Source organism: Stomoxys calcitrans, chromosome 3, assembly GCF_963082655.1.
Source record: "Stomoxys calcitrans chromosome 3, idStoCalc2.1, whole genome shotgun sequence".
Taxonomy (NCBI): Eukaryota; Metazoa; Arthropoda; class Insecta; order Diptera; family Muscidae; genus Stomoxys; species Stomoxys calcitrans.
The window spans coordinates 76,719,402-76,736,861 of record NC_081554.1 but is presented as its reverse complement, the minus strand read 5'-3'; the positions used below and the strand labels follow the sequence as shown (position 1 = coordinate 76,736,861).

The following is a 17,460-nucleotide window of genomic DNA, read 5'->3' as shown; positions in this document are numbered from 1 at the left end:
TGAAACTATTTGATACGGTCAGTCACACCAAACTTTTTAATGACGTTATCGAGTCTGATCTCCCAAACTCGACGACGATGTGGATTAAACAGGGATAACCCGAAGAGGGTGTTATCTCCCCCTTTTTTGTGGCTTTTGCTTGTCAATGGGATTTTCAGATCCTTCAAGTAGGAAAGAGTAAAGGCCGTTGCGGCTTTCTTTCTACTATTACGGACTTCGTTCAGGGGCCCTAGAGAAGCTCTCTGGATGGGCAATAAACCAATGATATTGGCCTAAATCCCAGAAAAATGAGTTGAGCCATAATACTCACTATCGACCGACCACTCGACTTCATAACCTATGACGCCAGGCGTTTATCAATCACAAATAGGCCGATTGGATCTGCTTCAGAGAGTACCAATCGGCTGCGTCAGTGAGCTGACACACCCTTCAAATGTCCGACACGAGATAGCTGTGAGCACCACACAGGATGGAACTTTGAGGCCCAATCTGTGTGGTGTTCATTGCGTCCACAAGTAGCTCGCTGCTCCAAACGGAGTAGCTGCAACGGCAGTCACGGACAATCAGCGGTATTGAGCGGAGTCTCAGAGAGAAGCCGGGCGGCATCGGCTCTTGCATAAATACTGAGTGCCTATGATACTAGATACGGCAAGACGAGTTATTGACGCCATTAAAAAACCTATAGTCGGTCTTTTTACCGGAACGAGCTTGATCATCTATAGACGTTTGTCAAGGATCGCAACATTGAAATGTGACTACAACAACAACAAATCCTCAAATATACTAGTTGCTGAGAGGTGTTCATCGCTGTCACGAGAAGCGTTTGTCAAGGATCGCAACATTGAAATGTGACTACAACAACAACAAATCCTCAAATATACTAGTTGCTGAGAGGTGTTCATCGCTGTCACGAGAAGCGTCTACAAGTTACGGATGGCGGAATGCTCCATACTGAGTAGCTGCTACGTCAGTGGCGGACAATCTACGGTATAGAGCTAAGAGTCTCAGTGAGAGGCCGGGCGGCACCGGCTCTTGTATAAAAACTGAGTGCCTATAATGTTCGATATGGCAAGGCGAGTTATTGGCGCCATTAAATTACCAATGGCCACAACATTCCCTTGGTCTTTGGAACAAGCTTGACCATATGTGTATGTACTAGTTGTTGAGAGGAAATTCCGAGACATCATTAATGCAGAAGCCGCTCGCTTTGTACCTTCCGCTCGAATATTCCAATACCGAATACCTAATTTTCCGGAGAAGGCAATGGTACTTACAGAGGAGCGTGGTGGGATCCGTTGCACTGACCTCGCTTTGTACCTTCCCCTCGAATATTCCAATACCGAATACCTAATTTTCCGGAGCAGGCAATGGTACTTACAGAGGAGCGTGGTGGGATCCGTTGCACTGACCCCACTAAACCCAGAATCAAAGAGCTGAATCCGGTAACAAGGTAGTCAACGAACATAAGTGGAATATGTGGCTCGAAGCAACGTAACTTATATACCGGTTTAAGCAAGCAGTGGTCTACTATTAAGTTACTCCCGAACCTCGTAAGCAGGGAGGACAGGACCTCAGTCACTTTTGGCGACGTAACTGCGAGCGAATCGAAGAGATCTACTAGGTTGTTCAATCACCAATTTATTGAGCATCCCGAGAATGACAAGGCAAGGTGTTCTTACGACATGGTGTTGTTTTAGCTGTGTATGTTGTTGTCGTAGAAGTTTGTTGTGTTCTATCTTTGGTCTGCTTGATTCTGTTGAGTGTCCAGACCTCTGCGACTAAGATGGGGTGCCTCCACAGGGATCTGGGTTTGAGTCGAGTGGGTCTTGGTAGGCAGTTAAACAGGTGACGTGTATCGTGAGGTCCCTGGTTACAATCGGGACATACATCTTGCACGTCAGCACCAATCCTTGCTCTGTAGGAATTGAGGCGGCTCTATATGGCGGACCGTAATTGAGCCAGAACTACTCTGGTTTGCCGGGGGAGATCAATTTCTTCAGGTGCAATGGGAGGCGGTCGTTCTCCAAGGACTACATTCACCCGGTAAACATTTAGCTGCGTACTGTACACTGCGGCGGCAGCCCTTGCCTATGAAGGACTCCATTGGCTCAATACGGTACGTACAACCGGCTGCAATGGAAATGTGAACTTAATGAGTTTTTAACTTGTTATGATATCTAGAAGCAGAATCTTTGGAAAGCTTCCGCAGAATCTTTGGCCAAATCACATATATGCTAAGGGGCGCAATTAATCCAGATGATTACCATTTTAATCGCATACTCTTTTATGGGACATATGGGGTATGGAAAAGTATTTGCTTTTGATAAAAAACCCAGGCCACTTCACATTTCAAACTCAATTTCCTTTTTTTCCTGTTGTATTGTAATTATTTTTTTAGCTGCTGTAAAAACATATTTTTCTTTTCCATTTCGTTGGACAAGATTCATAGACTTTTTTCCTTTTCAATACATTTTCTACATAATTTTGTATTTCATCCTCCACTTGAGTTCTCCATTGCAATTCAAGAAATAAAGGGAACATCTCACCAGCTTTCTTCAATCTCCTTTCGGCAGTCTGATAGCATTTCCAGGGCTGTGGTTCGACAACGAATAGCTTAGCTAAGGCGGATAGTTTTCGCAGGAATTCTTGAAGTCCAGCATCATGATGATTCAAATGTATCCACATTGTAATAGAAAAACAACAAATAGCATCGAATTTTAATTTTTGATGGTTTTTCAAAAAAGAATTAATTTTTTCAAAATCAGCGTTGTCCATAACATCTACACAATCGAAGATAATGGAATCCGAGTCAATTTCGTCTTTAGCTCTTTTAATGAGCCTATCATCAATATCTATGCCATATATTATCACCTTCCGATGTGGCATTAAATTGGATAGGTATGTATGTAACAGCTTAGTAAATACTCCTGAATTACATCCAACATCCAATACTAGGTATGGTTCATTACCTACATCGTCATCTGAAACCCAATGTTCACTTGATAGGAGTTTAAGCCGTTCTTCGGCCGAATTAAATTGGTAATAATTTATGAAGTTTCCATATTGCACGGCACCAGGATCTGTAAAGATAATTTAAGACAAATTTTTGATAAAATGTCAATTGTCAAGATTTGACTTCGCAGTCTTTCTTTTATCCGACAACGGATTATGATGCGGACACTATTTCCTTCCAATGGATGGAAGGAGTGGGTTACATTTTCTTAAAAAAAGTTGGCCATGTCGAATAAAAGGAATTGTAGTGAAATACAAGCTGTGCTTACCTTCTTTACGGAAATTCATTGCTCCAGAGATATAAAAATAAACAAAAAATTTGACAGTAGTTATAACAGCCCTGTGCTAGAGCAAATATTTCTTCTTCCTTTTCTTAATGTGAATGCCGTTGTTCATCAAGGTAGATTTATAAGAAGTAAGGTCAGGCACCCAGCCGGTTAAATTTTATTCAAATTTGTGTCTGCAAGAGCTTTAAAAGCTTAATTCTGAAACCTCACTGGGAATAAACTTCCAGGGAATTAATTTCTCCCTCTAATAAAATCCTCCTATTCTGATTGAATGGGGAGAGGAAAAACTTACTTAAGTTGTTATATTTTGGCTTAACATTTGATTATTATTTTTGGAAAAAAGTACATAAAATGGAAAAATACGTAAAAAGAAGTTATAAAGGTTGTTAAAAAAAAGTTTAGAAACACACATCCTGCACGTTGGCGTTTTCCCTTGCCAAAAGGAGTTTCGGTGGTTTAATCTAACGGACCGTAAAGAGGTTTGCTTCTACTTCGTTGTCATGAATGCTGTGGTGGTCTGCCTGATAAGCCGCTTTATGTAAAGGCCTAATTTAATGCAGCTAGAACTTGAAGATCTCATCGACTTTTCCGGGCGGCAGCCGCTTTTCTTAGTGGTTGGGATGGCTTCTGGACATATTTATGACGAAAAAGCAACTTAAGGATCTATTCCTACTTCTTTGGAGTAAACAATTGATGGCCTGAAGTACAATGTTGTAAATTTGCCCACGAAAATTAAGGAACAGCAGAAAGTCTTTTTGCATGTCATTGAGTGCTGCGATTCAACTCAGGATCACTAATAGAAGGTTAGGTCACATGCAAAAACATAAAGTGGATAGGCTCAAGAGATATTCATTTACAGGAAGTGGCAGTTGCCCAAAAACAAAATATTGAGTGTACTATCTGTCAAAATCAGTGATTAGTGCAATTCTGATATTGAGTATGTTACTAGTTCGCGCAATTTTTCTTTGTTTGTGTGTGTTGTGGTTCTTAACTATAGCACACACCATGGAGAAACAATTAAAGGTGGTCTGAATTGTACAACAACCACAAATCATATGGTGCAATCCGGCATTTTGCCATCAAGCTGATCGACGGTTTGCCAACACATACAAAGAAATTTGTTTGCGCGTGAGCAGAGATTATGCGAGAAAGAAGATGACAACAAAGAGAATGCAATAAAAACCTGACCGGCTGTTAACAACTGTTCGCGTGAGACCACCTTGTTAAATCCACCTTGATAAGTAACGATCGATTTAAACAATCGCGTTCCTAAATTTCAAAAATTCCCGTTCAAAAAAGATATACATAATTCGCAATAGATAGATTTCGAATGATTTTGCTCGTTCAGGTATAAGGTAATTCAGCCCCTGGATAAATTACCATACATGGCGAAACAATTAAAGGTGGTCTCATTTGTACAATAATCACAAATTATATGGTGCAATCTATCATCTTGTCATCAAGCTGATCGCACTAGAGAATACCAGCTGTTAGCGTGATACAACCTTTTTAAATCCGCCTTGCAGTTCAGGCTTATGTAAAACATCTTTTTCAGGATTGCAATGAAATGTTTTTCATAAATTAGTGTGGCTACCCGCATATATCCTCTATTGTGAATGACACAGGAAACTTGAAACTTTGCCCTGTTATGTTATTGTTGTTTCTTATGTTTACTATAAGTTGAGTAAGAAAAAACAAAATTATAACAAACATTTCACTGTATGATTGCAGCTTTTAGATTCAAACAGTTTTATTTTTTTTTATTTTACATTTTTGTTTCACACTGCTTAAATACGGAATATTTTTTTCGCACCGCTTAAGTACATCAATTTATTTAATAAAAATCTATTGCCAAAAGACGTAAAGATTCATATATGATAACATGCAGTAATGTAATTAGGATTGTAAGAGACCCAATAACATCTCTGGTATTAAAATTAATTGTTTTTCTAATATTAGCTACCCTGTCATGGTACTGTGAACAGGGTGCTCTTGAATTCCACAACTTACAGTGACGGGAACACATCCGGTTGGTGTCATGGGTAACACCAACCGGATGGGTAACAAAATTTTTAATATGTGCAAGCGACAAAAAGATTGACAATGTAATAAAATGCAGCCATGTAGTCACAACTGCGTGTATTTAACATCTCTGTTCTCGATTTTATTTGGGTTATTTGTTAGGCACTGGTTGTTTTATTAACTACTCAAGATTTCCGCAAGAGGTCTCTGTGTTTAAAATTGTGTTAATGTGTTTGTTGTTATGTATGTCGGACGACGTCATCTTACAAACATGCAACATTTTATATGATTATAATACTTCTAAGGGGTAGGGGACCGAACCAGATATGCAGAAGTGACGAAAGGGTCTTGCATATGTTATGTAACTGGGCTAGATCCAGAGGTCTCAATGTTAACCCAGAGAAGATTGAAATATGCCTGTTTACGAGGAAGACGAATGTGGGCCAATTTTACGCACCACGTTTCCTCAACGAAACGATTTCGATACCCGACAAGGTCAAATACTTAGGTGTGATCTTGGACAGGAAACTGAATTGGAAGTATCTCATTTGGGAGCGTACTGAGAAGGCTCACAGATGTTGGGCAGTATGTAGATGAGCCGTCTACTCGAAAAGGGGCCTGAATCCGAGGATAGTCCACTGGCTCTACAGGAGCTTGATTAGACCAATACTTTCTTAAGTATTGGTCTAATCAAGCCTTTCGGGTTAACATGTCCGTACGACTTTTTTACAACTTTCGGCGTGGATTAACTCAACAACAGTGCATCGATGAACTTAATCCAATTTTTGGCGATGAAGCTGCATCAAGGACCAGTGTTTATCGATGGTATGGTGAATTCAACCGAGGTCGTAGTTCACTCCAAAACGAATTTCGTAAAGGTCGTCCAAAATCAGTTGTTGTTCCAAAAACCATTGATGCTGTGCGCCAACTGATATTGCAAGATCATCATGTGACCTATCGTGAGATTGAGACAACCTTAGGCATTAGTGGGACCAGCAACATTCAATATTGCATGAACATTTGACCGTCCAAAAAACTTGTTTGCGTTGGATCCCACACAATTTGTCAATCGCTCAAAAACAGGCTCGTGTCGATTGGTCGAAAGAAATGCTCCAAAATTCGATCGCGGTGCTTCGAAACAAGTCTATGCCATCGTGACAGGCGATGAATCGTGGATTTACGCGTATGAGCCTGAAACTAAACAGCAGTCGACTATTTGGGTGTTACAAGATGAGCCAATTCCAATAAAAGTTGCTCGAGCACGAAGCACGTCCAAAAAATTGGGCATGTCGCTATCGTACCACTAGAAAAACGCAGAACAGTCTATTCTGAGTGGTAGTACACAACCATTTGTTTGCCAGTTGTCTTCGAAGAAATCTGCGAGCTCTCACACATCGGCTCAAACAACTGCATTTTTATACCCACCACCGAAGGATGGGGGTATATTCATTCTGCCATTTCGTATGCAACACATCGAAATATCCATTTCAGACCCTATAAAGTATATATATTCTTGATCAGAGTAAAAATCTAAGACGATCTAGACATGTCCGTTCGTCTGTCTGTCCGTCTGTCTGTTGAAATCATGCTACAGTCTTCAAAAATAGACTTTGCACAGATCCTTTTTTTTGTCCATAAGCAGGTTAAGTTCGAAGATGGACTATATCTTGATATAGCCCCCATATAGACCGATCCCCCGATTTAGGGTCTTAGGCCCATAAAAGCCACATTTATTATCCGATTTTGCTGAAATGTGGAACAGTGATTTGTGTTAGGCCCTTCGATATCCTTCTTCAAATTGGCCCAGATCGGTTCAGATTTGGATATAACTGCCATATAGACAGATCCTTCGATTTAGGGTCTTAGGCCCATAAAAGACACATTTATTATCCGCTTTTGCTGAAATTTGGGACAGTGAGTTGGGTTAGGCCCTTCAACATTCTCCTTCAGTTTGGCACAGATCGGTCCAGATTTGGATATAGCTGCCATATAGACCGATAACTCGATTTAAGGTTTTGGGCCTATAAAAGGCGTATTTATTGTTCGATTTCACCGAAATTTGGGATAGTGAGTTGTATTAGGCCTTTCGACATCCCTTTTCAATTTGGCCGAGATCGGTTCAGATTTGGATATAGCTGCCATGTAGACCGATCTCTCGATTTAAAGTCTTGGCCCCATAAAAGGCACACTTATTGTCCGATGTCGCCGAAATTTGGGACAGTGAGTTAAGTTAAGCCCCTTGACATATTTCTGCGATTTGGCCTAGATCGATCAAGATTTGGATGTAGCTGCCATATAGACCGATCTCTCGATTTAAGGTTTTAGGGCCATAAAAGGCGCATTTATTGTCCTATGTCGCCGAAATTTGGGACAGTGAGTTGTGTTAGGCTCATCGACATTTTATAATGGAGGGTATTCGTTAAAAAAAAAACACTTTCTGTTTTTTGGGGACACTCTAGTGTCCCTAGCATCAAGCACTCAATCTTCTAGAGGTTGAATTTACAGCATTTACGCCTGTTCTAACATACCTGCTTTTGCACCCTCCACCATAGGATATACTACAATAATTTCGTCATTCTGTTTGTAACTACTCGAAATATTGGTCTGAGACCCCATGAAGTATATATATTCTTGATAGTCGTGACATTTTATGTGGATCTAGCCATGTCCGTCTGACCGTCCGTGCGTCTGTCCGTCCGTCCGTCTGTCCATCCGTCTGTCCGTCCGTCTGTCCGTCCGTCCGTCTGTCCGTCCGTCTGTCCGTCCGTCTGTCCGTCCGTCTGTCCGTCCGTCTGTCCGTCCGTCTGTCCGTCCGTCTGTCCGTCCGTCTGTCCGTCTGTCCGTCCGTCTGTCCGTCTGTCCGTCCGTCTGTCCGTCCGTCTGTCCGTCTGTCCGTCCGTCTGTCCGTCCGTCTGTCCGTCTGTCCGTCTGTCCGTCTGTCCGTCCGTCTGTCCGTCCGTCTGTCCGTCTGTCCGTCCGTCTGTCCGTCCATCTGTCCGTCTGTCTGTCCATCTGTCCATCTGTCCGTCTGTCTGTCCATCCGTCCGTCTGTCCGTTCGTCTGTCCTTCCGTCCGTCTGTCCTTCCGTCCGTCTGTCCTTCCGTCCGTCTGTCCTTCCGTCCGTCTGTCCTTCCGTCCGTCTGTCCGTCCGTCCGTCCGTCTGTCTGTCGAAAGCAACTTAACTTTCGAAAGAGTAAAGCTAGCCGCTTGAAATTTTGCATAAATACTTTCTATTAGGTTAGGTCGGTTGACATTGTAAATGGGGCATATCGGTCCATGTTTTGATATAGCTGTCATATAAACCGATCTTGGGACTTGACTTCTTGAGCCTCTAGAAGGCGCAATTCTTATCGGATTGAAATGAAATTTTGCACGACGTGTTTCGCTACGACTTCCAACAACAGTGTTAAGTATGGCGCAAATCGGTCCATAACCTGATATAGCTGCAATATAAACCGATCTTGAATCTTGACTTCTGGAGCCACTAGAGGGCGTAATTCTAATCCGATTTTAATGAAATTTTGCACAAAGTATTTTGTCATGATATCCAATAGTTGTTCCAAATATAGTTCAAATCGGTCCATAACCTGATATAGCTGCGATATAAACCGATCTTGAATTTTGACTTCTTGAGCCACTAGAGGGCGCAATTTTGATCCGATTGGAATGAAATTTTGCACGACTTGTATTGTTATGATATCCACCAACTATGTCAAGTATGGTTTAAAACGGTCCATAACCTGATATAGTTGCCATATAAACCGATCTGGAACTTGACTTCTTAAGCCACTAGAGGGCGCAATTCCTATCCGATTTGAATGAAATTATGCACGACGTGTTTTGTTATGATATCCAAAAACTGTTTCAAGTATGGTTTAAAACGGTCCATAACCTGATATAGCTGGCATATTAACCGATCTGGGGACTTGACTTTTTGAGCTTCTAGAGGGCGCAATTTCTATCCGATTTGGTTGAAATTTTGCATGACGTATTTCGTGACGGCCTTCAACAATTGTGCCAAAAAAGGATCAAATCGGTTCATAACCTTATATAGCTGCCATATAAACCGATCTAGGATCTTGACTTCTTGAGGTTTTAGAGGTCCCTATTATTATCCGATTTGACTGAAATTTTGTACGAGGAGTCCTCTCATGGCCATCAACATATTACGGTCTGAATCGGTCTATAGCCTGATACAGCTCCCATATAAATCGACCTCTCTATTTTACTTCTTGAGCCCCCAAAGGTCGCAATTCTTATTCGAATTGGCTGACATTTTACACAGGTTACACAGGTCGCAATTCTTATTCGAATTGGCTGACATTTTACACAGGTCTCCAACATATAATTTAATTGTGGTCCGAACCAGACGATATCTTGATATCGCTCTAATAGCAGAGCAAATCTTTTCTTGTATACTTTTTTTGCCTAAGAAGAGATGCCGGGAAAAGTACTCGACAAACGCGATCCATGGTGGAGGGTATATAAGATTCGGCCCGGCCGAACTAAGCACGCTTTTACATGTTTGTTTTAAATGTTTTTTGTTTAGAAAATAAAACTCCCCAAACGTTTATGATTTTACTATTCACACTTTCATGAATTTTTTTATTAACTCTTCATAGATTTTCTTAAAATTATTAATTGTTAGATGTATGTTTTTTCAATGTTCTTTGGTATTTTAGCTGTTATTATCTCATTTCTAATGAGTTATTTATTTTGCATTATTCAAACAATAAAAAAATTAACGTCTAAACTAATAAATGACATTTAAAATTGTACCAAGGCCATAACAATCAGTGATATTCATAATAATAGCGATAGGGATCTACAACAGGAGTCTCGCCAGCTGCAGCGGGCATGCCAGCTGTTTTTGGTACCGGGCGTATGACGTAGGTACTGCGCCTGAAATGTTATAAATATGGTGACTCAATAATCTATCGCAAATATCACAAAAAAATCCTTCTTACCTATTATGATCTCCTGCATGAACCTGAAAACTGGTCTCCTCATGATGGTCGTGAGAAAAGAGTTTTTTAAGGGCTATAATGCTTGCAATGGTCAGCGCCACCTTACTTATGACCAAAGCCTTGCCAGCTATGGCGGCCAAAGCTTTTAAGCCGATTGGGCCCGCTATACCCATGGCTGTCAGCAAGGCGGCAATGACATATTTAATATGACCGCTATCTTTCTTGTGTTTTTCCTTGTGCCCTTTTTCGTCATCACCACCTCCTAGGCGAGCCACGCTCATGTCGACTTTGAGCGCATGAGTGCGCGCCAGTTTATCGATTTTCGATAGCAAAGCTCTATCCAAAGGTGCCAGGTTATTTAAAGCTCTCGCATCGGCCAGAACACCAATTATGCTCTGTTTCTCGGTTTCGTTTTGTTTCTCCAGTACTACACCATCGAATATTTTTATGGAATCCTGTTCGATGGCTCGACCCAGACCGTTTAGGGCTTTCTGCTTTAGGCAGCTCATGAAATCATCTTTGACATGACAGTCGTCATAGACTCGTCGTATGATTTGAAATTCTGGGCCCAGCCACGAAAGTGTGGCTGAGGTTTGCGTGGCGGTTTTTGGTGCTGTGTTTTGTGAGTTAACATTTGTCTTCGATGGCGCTGTTCGGTGTGTCCTTTGATGAGCTTCGCCAATGTGAAGATTTGTAATCACACAGCATACCAATAATACGAAGGATATAAGTCGCCTTCTGCAGGACATATTAAAATCCTTTTCTGTTTTTTTTTTTTTAAACGCTTTCACAAATCCACGTATCTTCGACCTTGACCTTATAATATTTTAAAAAAATTTCAAGGTTTGCTTGCTTTTTTTTAATCCTTTCACTTCACGCTTTCTTGCAACATTCACTGGATTCAATGTACAAATATTTATATGCGCTGCTTGTTTCTATGCTTTCCACCTCTCCTTAGGCTTGGCTTGAGATGATGTTCTCTGGTTTCTGATTTCTAAATGCAACTGCAACTGTGTGTTGTGATGCTACCGGCTTTTATAAATTAACCAGTTTCTCTTTGGTTTTGCTAATCAATGATATGGAAAAGGTTGGCGTGTTTCTTGAGCATCTCAAATATGCTCCCCAATGAATGAAATATTCAAAAACGAAAACAGAGCCAAGTGCATGGTTTTCTATTTCTTCATAATATTCCATTAAACAATTGGTTTTTAATGTTGTTAAATGTTTTTTCGACTTTTAATTAGTTTGATTCATCTGCTATGCAGTCTATGCAGGTGTAGCCAATCTAACTGTTGCTGGGGGATCAAAAAAGCGATAAAGATATATAAAAGTGTATAAATTGGACATAGACTATGTCCTGACAAATTAAGATTTCCGGGAATCAAATTTTGATTGATGGTGAGTGTAACGACAAGTTACCTCTGGTGCTTAGGTTCAGCTCACTGGGGGCCAGGTTCGTCCCAGAACTTTATTTGATCTTTGACTGAGAGCGTGAAATGCAAAAGAAGCACTCCCTATTATAAGGCACAATACGCGGGTTGGTGGCTAGGATTCACACTCTAGTACACGGCACCGTTCGGGTTCACTAGCTGACGGTACGAGAAACGGGATATTCGGGCACGGTAGGTCATACCCTAATATGCAGTATGATGCGGGGTTTGGTGTCAGGGGGCACACCCTAATACACGGTACTGTTCGGGTCCACAGGGGAACGTTGATAAAAGTAGAGTTTCGGGTGCTGAAGCAAGAGAGTGGCATAGAGGCACACCCTATTACACGGCACAATACGCGGGTTGGTGGCTAGGAAGTACACCATAGTACATGGCACTATTCGGGTTAAGTAGGTGACGGCACGAGGAAGCGAAAGAGGGCACTCTCTTGATAAAAATTGGGGCATCGGGCGCGGTGGCAAGGAGGCACACCCTATTATACGGCACAATACGCGGGTTGGTGGCTAGGATTCACACCATATTACATGGCACTATTCGGGTTAACTAGGTGACGGCACGAGGAAGCGAAAGAGGGCACTCCCTTGATAAAAAGTGGGGCATCGGGCGCGGTGGCAAGGAGGCATACCCTATTATACGGCACAATACACGGGTTGGTGGCTAGAAGGCACACCATATTACATGGCACTATTCGGGTTAACTAGGTGACGGCACGAGGAAGCGAAAGAGGGCACTGCATTGATAAAAAGTGGTGCTTCGGACGCGGTGGCAAGGAGGCACACCATATTATACGGCACTGTTCGGGTTCACTAGCTGACGGCACGAGGAGGCGAGAGGGGGCATTCCTTTGATAAAAGTGGGGATATGGATTTGGTGGCCAGGAGGTACACTTTATTATACGTCACAATACGCGGATTAGTAGCAAGGAGGCACACCCTTCTACACGGCGATCAATACCTGACGGCACGAGGAGGCGAGAATAGGGATCTAAAATACGATTTTCGATTAATCGATTTATTGACTTTTTGTGTAAAAAAGTAGAAGTCCACATTTACTGTTAAAAAAAGTCGAATAATCGACTTTGAAGTCGAAAAGTAGAAAAAAGTCAAAAAGAGTCGAAAAAGCCTGCTAAAAAAAGTCAAATAATCAAAAAAAGTAGGACCGAACTTACACACAGGTGTTGGAAGTCATAACAAAACACCATGTACACAAGCCAAATCGGATGAAAATTGAGACTTCCGGGGGCTTAAGAAGTCAAATCTGGAGATCGGTTTATATGGGAGCTATATCACAATCTTAACCGATATGGCCCATTTGCAATCCTCAACGACCTAGATTAATATTTCGAGGTGTTACAAACGGAATGACTAGACTAGTATACCCCTATCCTATGGTGGTGGGTATAAAAATAAAACTTCTTGCCGATATTATTATAGACGGAGCCGAGCAATCTTTCGCCTATTACGGCTTCTGCATTTGTTGTAAATGCCTAAGCATTTCATACATCCCCGAGGTTGGCAGGAGGTAAAGTGTGGAAAAAAAAATCAATCTTTTTAGTCGAAAAGCCTAACATAAGCCACTGTGTCAAATTTCAGTGAAATCGGAGAATAATTGCGCCTTTTAGTCTATATGGCAGCTATATCCAAATCTGAACCGATCAGAGCCAAATTAAAGAAAGATGTGGAAGACTCTAAGACAACTCACTGTCCCAAATTTCAGCAAAATCGGATAATAAGTGTGGCTTTTATGGGCCCAAGAATCTAAATTGTAGGATCGGTCTATATGGCAGCTATATCCAAGTCTGAACCGATGTGGGTCAAATTGACGAAGGGTATTGAAGAGCCTAACACAATTCACTGTCTCAAATTTCAGCGACATCGGACAAAAAATGTGCCTTTTGTGGACCCAAAACCTAAAACCGAGAGATAGGTCTATATGGCAGCTATATTCAAATCGGGACCGATTTGGGCCAAATTGTTTAAGAACGTCGAAGAGCCTAACACAACTCACTGTCTCAAATTTCAGCGACATCGGACAATAAATGCGCCTCTTATGGACACAAAACCTAAAACCGAGAGATCGGTCTATATGGCAGCTATATCCAAATCTTAACCGATCTGTGCCATATTGCAGAATTATGTAGAGGAGCATAACCTTACTCACTGTCCGAAATTTCGGCGACATCGGACAATAAATGCGCTTTTTATGGGCCCAAAGCCTTAAATCGAGAGATCGGTCTATATGGCAGCTGTATACAAATCGACCAAAAGCCTTAAATCGAGAGATCGGTCTATATGCAGCTATATCCAAATCTGGACCGATCTGTACCATAATGCAGAAGTATGTCGAGGGGCTGAAGATAACTCACTGTCCCAAATTTCGGCTACATCGGACAATAAATGCGCCTTTTATGGGTCTAAGACCTTAAATCGGAGGATCGGTCTACATGGCAGCTAAATCCAAATTTGAACCGATCTGAGCCAAATTGACGAAAGATGTCGAAGGGCCTAACACAACTCACTGTCCCAAATTTCATCAAAATCGTATTATAAATGTGGCTTTTATGGGTCTAAAACCCTAAATCGGCTGAACGGTCTATATGGGGGCTATATCAAGATATACACCGATATAGTCCATCTTCGAACTTAACCTGCTTATGGACAAAAAAAGAACCTGGGCAAAGTCTCAGCTCAATATCTCTATTTTTAAAGACTGTATCCTGATTTCAACAGACAGACGGACGGACATGGCTAGATCGTCTTAGATTTGTACGCTGATCAAGAATCGTTTATAGGGCCGAAAACGGATATTTCGATGTGCGTTGCAAACGGAATGTCAAAATGAATATACCCCCATCCTTCGGCGGTGGGTATGAAAATTATCCTGATAAAGCGAGTTCAGCAGAAATCGTTCTAAAAGAGGTGGATGCGCAGATGTGCTCATTAATAGTGTGCATTAACATTGGAGGGCCTTTAAGCAGTACTTCGGCGAATGGATAATCAAAATTAATATCAGCTAGTCTTACGGCACCTGCGAAATGGGTATTATTGGAAGGAAGTATTTTATTGGCAAACTGAGAAGGATTTTGAAATATTCTTTTCTTTACGTTCAAGGTCTTCATTGTTGTTGTAGCCACATTTGCATGTGTAGGTAGTGAACATTGTGAAGCTCCTATAGGTGAGCAAGCTCGTTCTGGTCCATAGAACCGATCGCTGCGGGAACTTTATGGCCATTGGTTCTTTAAAGGTGCCAATAACTCGCCTTGTCATATCGAGCATCATAGGAACTCAGTAATAAAGCAAGAGCCGGTGCCGTCCGGCCTCTAACTGAGATTCTTCACTCGATACCACTAATTGTACGCGACTGCAATTACAGTTACTCCGTGTTGTTGAGCATTCCCCTTTCCGCAACATGTGGATGCGCCAAGTAGCCCCTGCTAAGGTTTGCGTGATAACCATGAACACAGATCGGAGCTCAAAGTTTCAGACCTTGTACTGCTCATAGCAATCCCGTGTCGGCAAGGTATTCGTAAACGCTACGTATTGTTTATATTCCATATCAGTGCGTTCGCTAGACTTAAGTCTAAGGTTGCACATCCATGGGTTTAAACCCATTGTTATTGAAAATATTTTCATTAGACTGATATGATTCAATGAATTAATGATCTCTTGCTTCGCTTCTCTCTCGTTGGTAGTTCTTCTTGTATTTTTTAATATTTGTTTCGGTTGTTGCTATTTAGTTTGCACTTTCTTTAAGACATGCTGTTATTGTTGTTGTAGTTTTCATTTAATTTATAGTTCAGATTTACAACATAATTGCCGAAAGTTCTTTTGATGCACTCTATGATCATCGCGATGGTGGTGGTGGTTTTGAAGAGTAAGCCTGATTTGGCTTTATGAATTAAATTTGTAATCTAGAACAGCATTTTCCATTATGACTAGATGCGTAGCGGAAGAAGGTTATATTGACCATATTCATGTTTTATATGCTGTAGATTGTTGTTTTAGGAAAATTTAGAGAAAATTTAGATGAATTGAGGTTTGAAACGCTTGAGTGAAAAGAAATTGATTTATGACCAGCAAGACATAGGAATGGAATGCATGGAAGAGTGATTATTGTAGGCTTGTGTTTGCAAATTTGAAGGAACAAGCACCAAAATCTTACACATATTAAATTTTGATAAGTACTCTAGGTTATGATAGAATGAATGCAGAAGTAAGCTTTAGCAAAACCGATAAGGTTGTCCTTCTTCTTTGGCAAGGAATTTTGGGGAAAGTGTGGAACAACATAGCTTTCAACCTCTGCAGAAGCCGGTAAGAGTTGTGGATTTTTTGAGGAGCAGAACACTACAAAACTGTTGGAAAAAACCTCTAAATATTGGAAAATTCAACTTTGGAGACTTCAACTTTGGAGACTTCAAGGAGGATCTTTCGGAGGGATAGAAAATCGGAACAAGTACAAAGAAATTTTGCGTGGTTTAGGAGTCTGTTGGAATGTCTACCAAAGGCAAATGGATGCCACAGCCATTTCGAAAGCGAACATGGTAGATTATGATACATAGATAGCTCAAAGCTGGAGGAAAGAAAAGGACTGGGCGCATACCCAACAGACTCAGATTTTTCTGTTGCTTGGACATAATAAATTTCCTGTTGCTTGACATAATGTGATTCTACAGGTGAATATTCGGGACAATTGTGAACATCTTTATGTAGATGCTATTAGGGTGATAGTTAGACAAGTTTACTTCGAATATCGTACCGTAACATTATTCTGACTAGGATATTGCGTTTTAGTCGAATGTACTACAGAATCCGGATCAGAACAAGAGTGTGCCAATAGTTAGGTGAAGCATAAGGGAAATCTGTAGCGCTCTCGGTATAACTGCAGCATTGTGTATGACGGGTATGCCGCTGAAACTGCTGGACGATTATACGGTCTTTCAGGCAGAGGTCAACATTTAATTGGAGAGTACGATTAAGCTCAAGGCTTTACATTGTAGGAGAGTAAGGTCGAGATTCTAAGCGGAATGTTTGGACTCCTTAACTGAATTCTGGCACATGACATAGTGCTAACTTGCGTGGCCGGACACGCTTTTCCGCTGAATGAGAAGACAGAGGAATATGCCAGGATACGCACGTCACAGCGAGCGACTTAGTTGCCGGTCTTGAAATTGTCGAGCCACTGAACATTGTGAACGGGATTGTCAGTGTCGTCGTAGGTGGTAAGGTGGAGATTTGTACATGAATGTCAAAGTCAAATACCCACCACCATAGGATGGAGGTATACTAATCTAGTCATTCCGTTTGTAACACCTCGAAATATTGATGTAGGACCCAACAAAGTATATATATTCTTGATCGTCTCGACATACTGAGTCGAACTGGTCGTGTACGAGCATCCGTCCGATCGTCCGTTCGTCCGTCTGTTGAAATCACGTTAGCTTTCGAACTCGTAAAACGAGCAGCTTGAAATTTTGCACAGATACTTAATATTAATGTAGGTCGTTGGTGATTGCAAATGACCCATTTCGGTTCAGATTTGGATATAGCTCCCATATAAACCGATCTCCCGTTTTGACTTCTTGAGCCCCTGGAAAACGCAATTTTTGTCCGATTTGGCTGAAATTTAGCACATAGTGTTCTGTTTTGACTTCCAACAACTGTCCTAAGTACGGTCCAAATAGGTCAAGAACATGATATAGTTCAAATATAAATCAATCTCCCG

The 17,460-nt window shown here is 41.3% G+C and overlaps 2 protein-coding genes across 2 annotated transcripts; both read right to left on the bottom strand.

The window, feature by feature from the left end:
* Positions 1–2,359: 2,359 nt before the first annotated feature.
* Positions 2,360–3,346, bottom strand: LOC106094706 (probable RNA methyltransferase CG11342). The gene is made up of 2 exons (XM_013261939.2): positions 3,282–3,346; positions 2,360–3,080 (listed from the first exon to the last, which is right to left on the bottom strand). The coding sequence occupies exons 1-2, from the start codon at positions 3,298–3,300 to the stop codon at positions 2,395–2,397; spliced, it is 705 nt and encodes a 234-aa protein (XP_013117393.1). The 5' UTR covers positions 3,301–3,346; the 3' UTR covers positions 2,360–2,394.
* A 6,737-nt stretch (positions 3,347–10,083) lies between these two features.
* LOC106094707 (uncharacterized) lies at positions 10,084–11,256 on the bottom strand. The gene is made up of 2 exons (XM_013261942.2): positions 10,289–11,256; positions 10,084–10,223 (listed from the first exon to the last, which is right to left on the bottom strand). Exons 1-2 carry the CDS (start codon positions 11,035–11,037, stop codon positions 10,115–10,117), a joined length of 858 nt encoding a protein of 285 aa, XP_013117396.1. The 5' UTR covers positions 11,038–11,256; the 3' UTR covers positions 10,084–10,114.
* Positions 11,257–17,460: the final 6,204 nt, after the last annotated feature.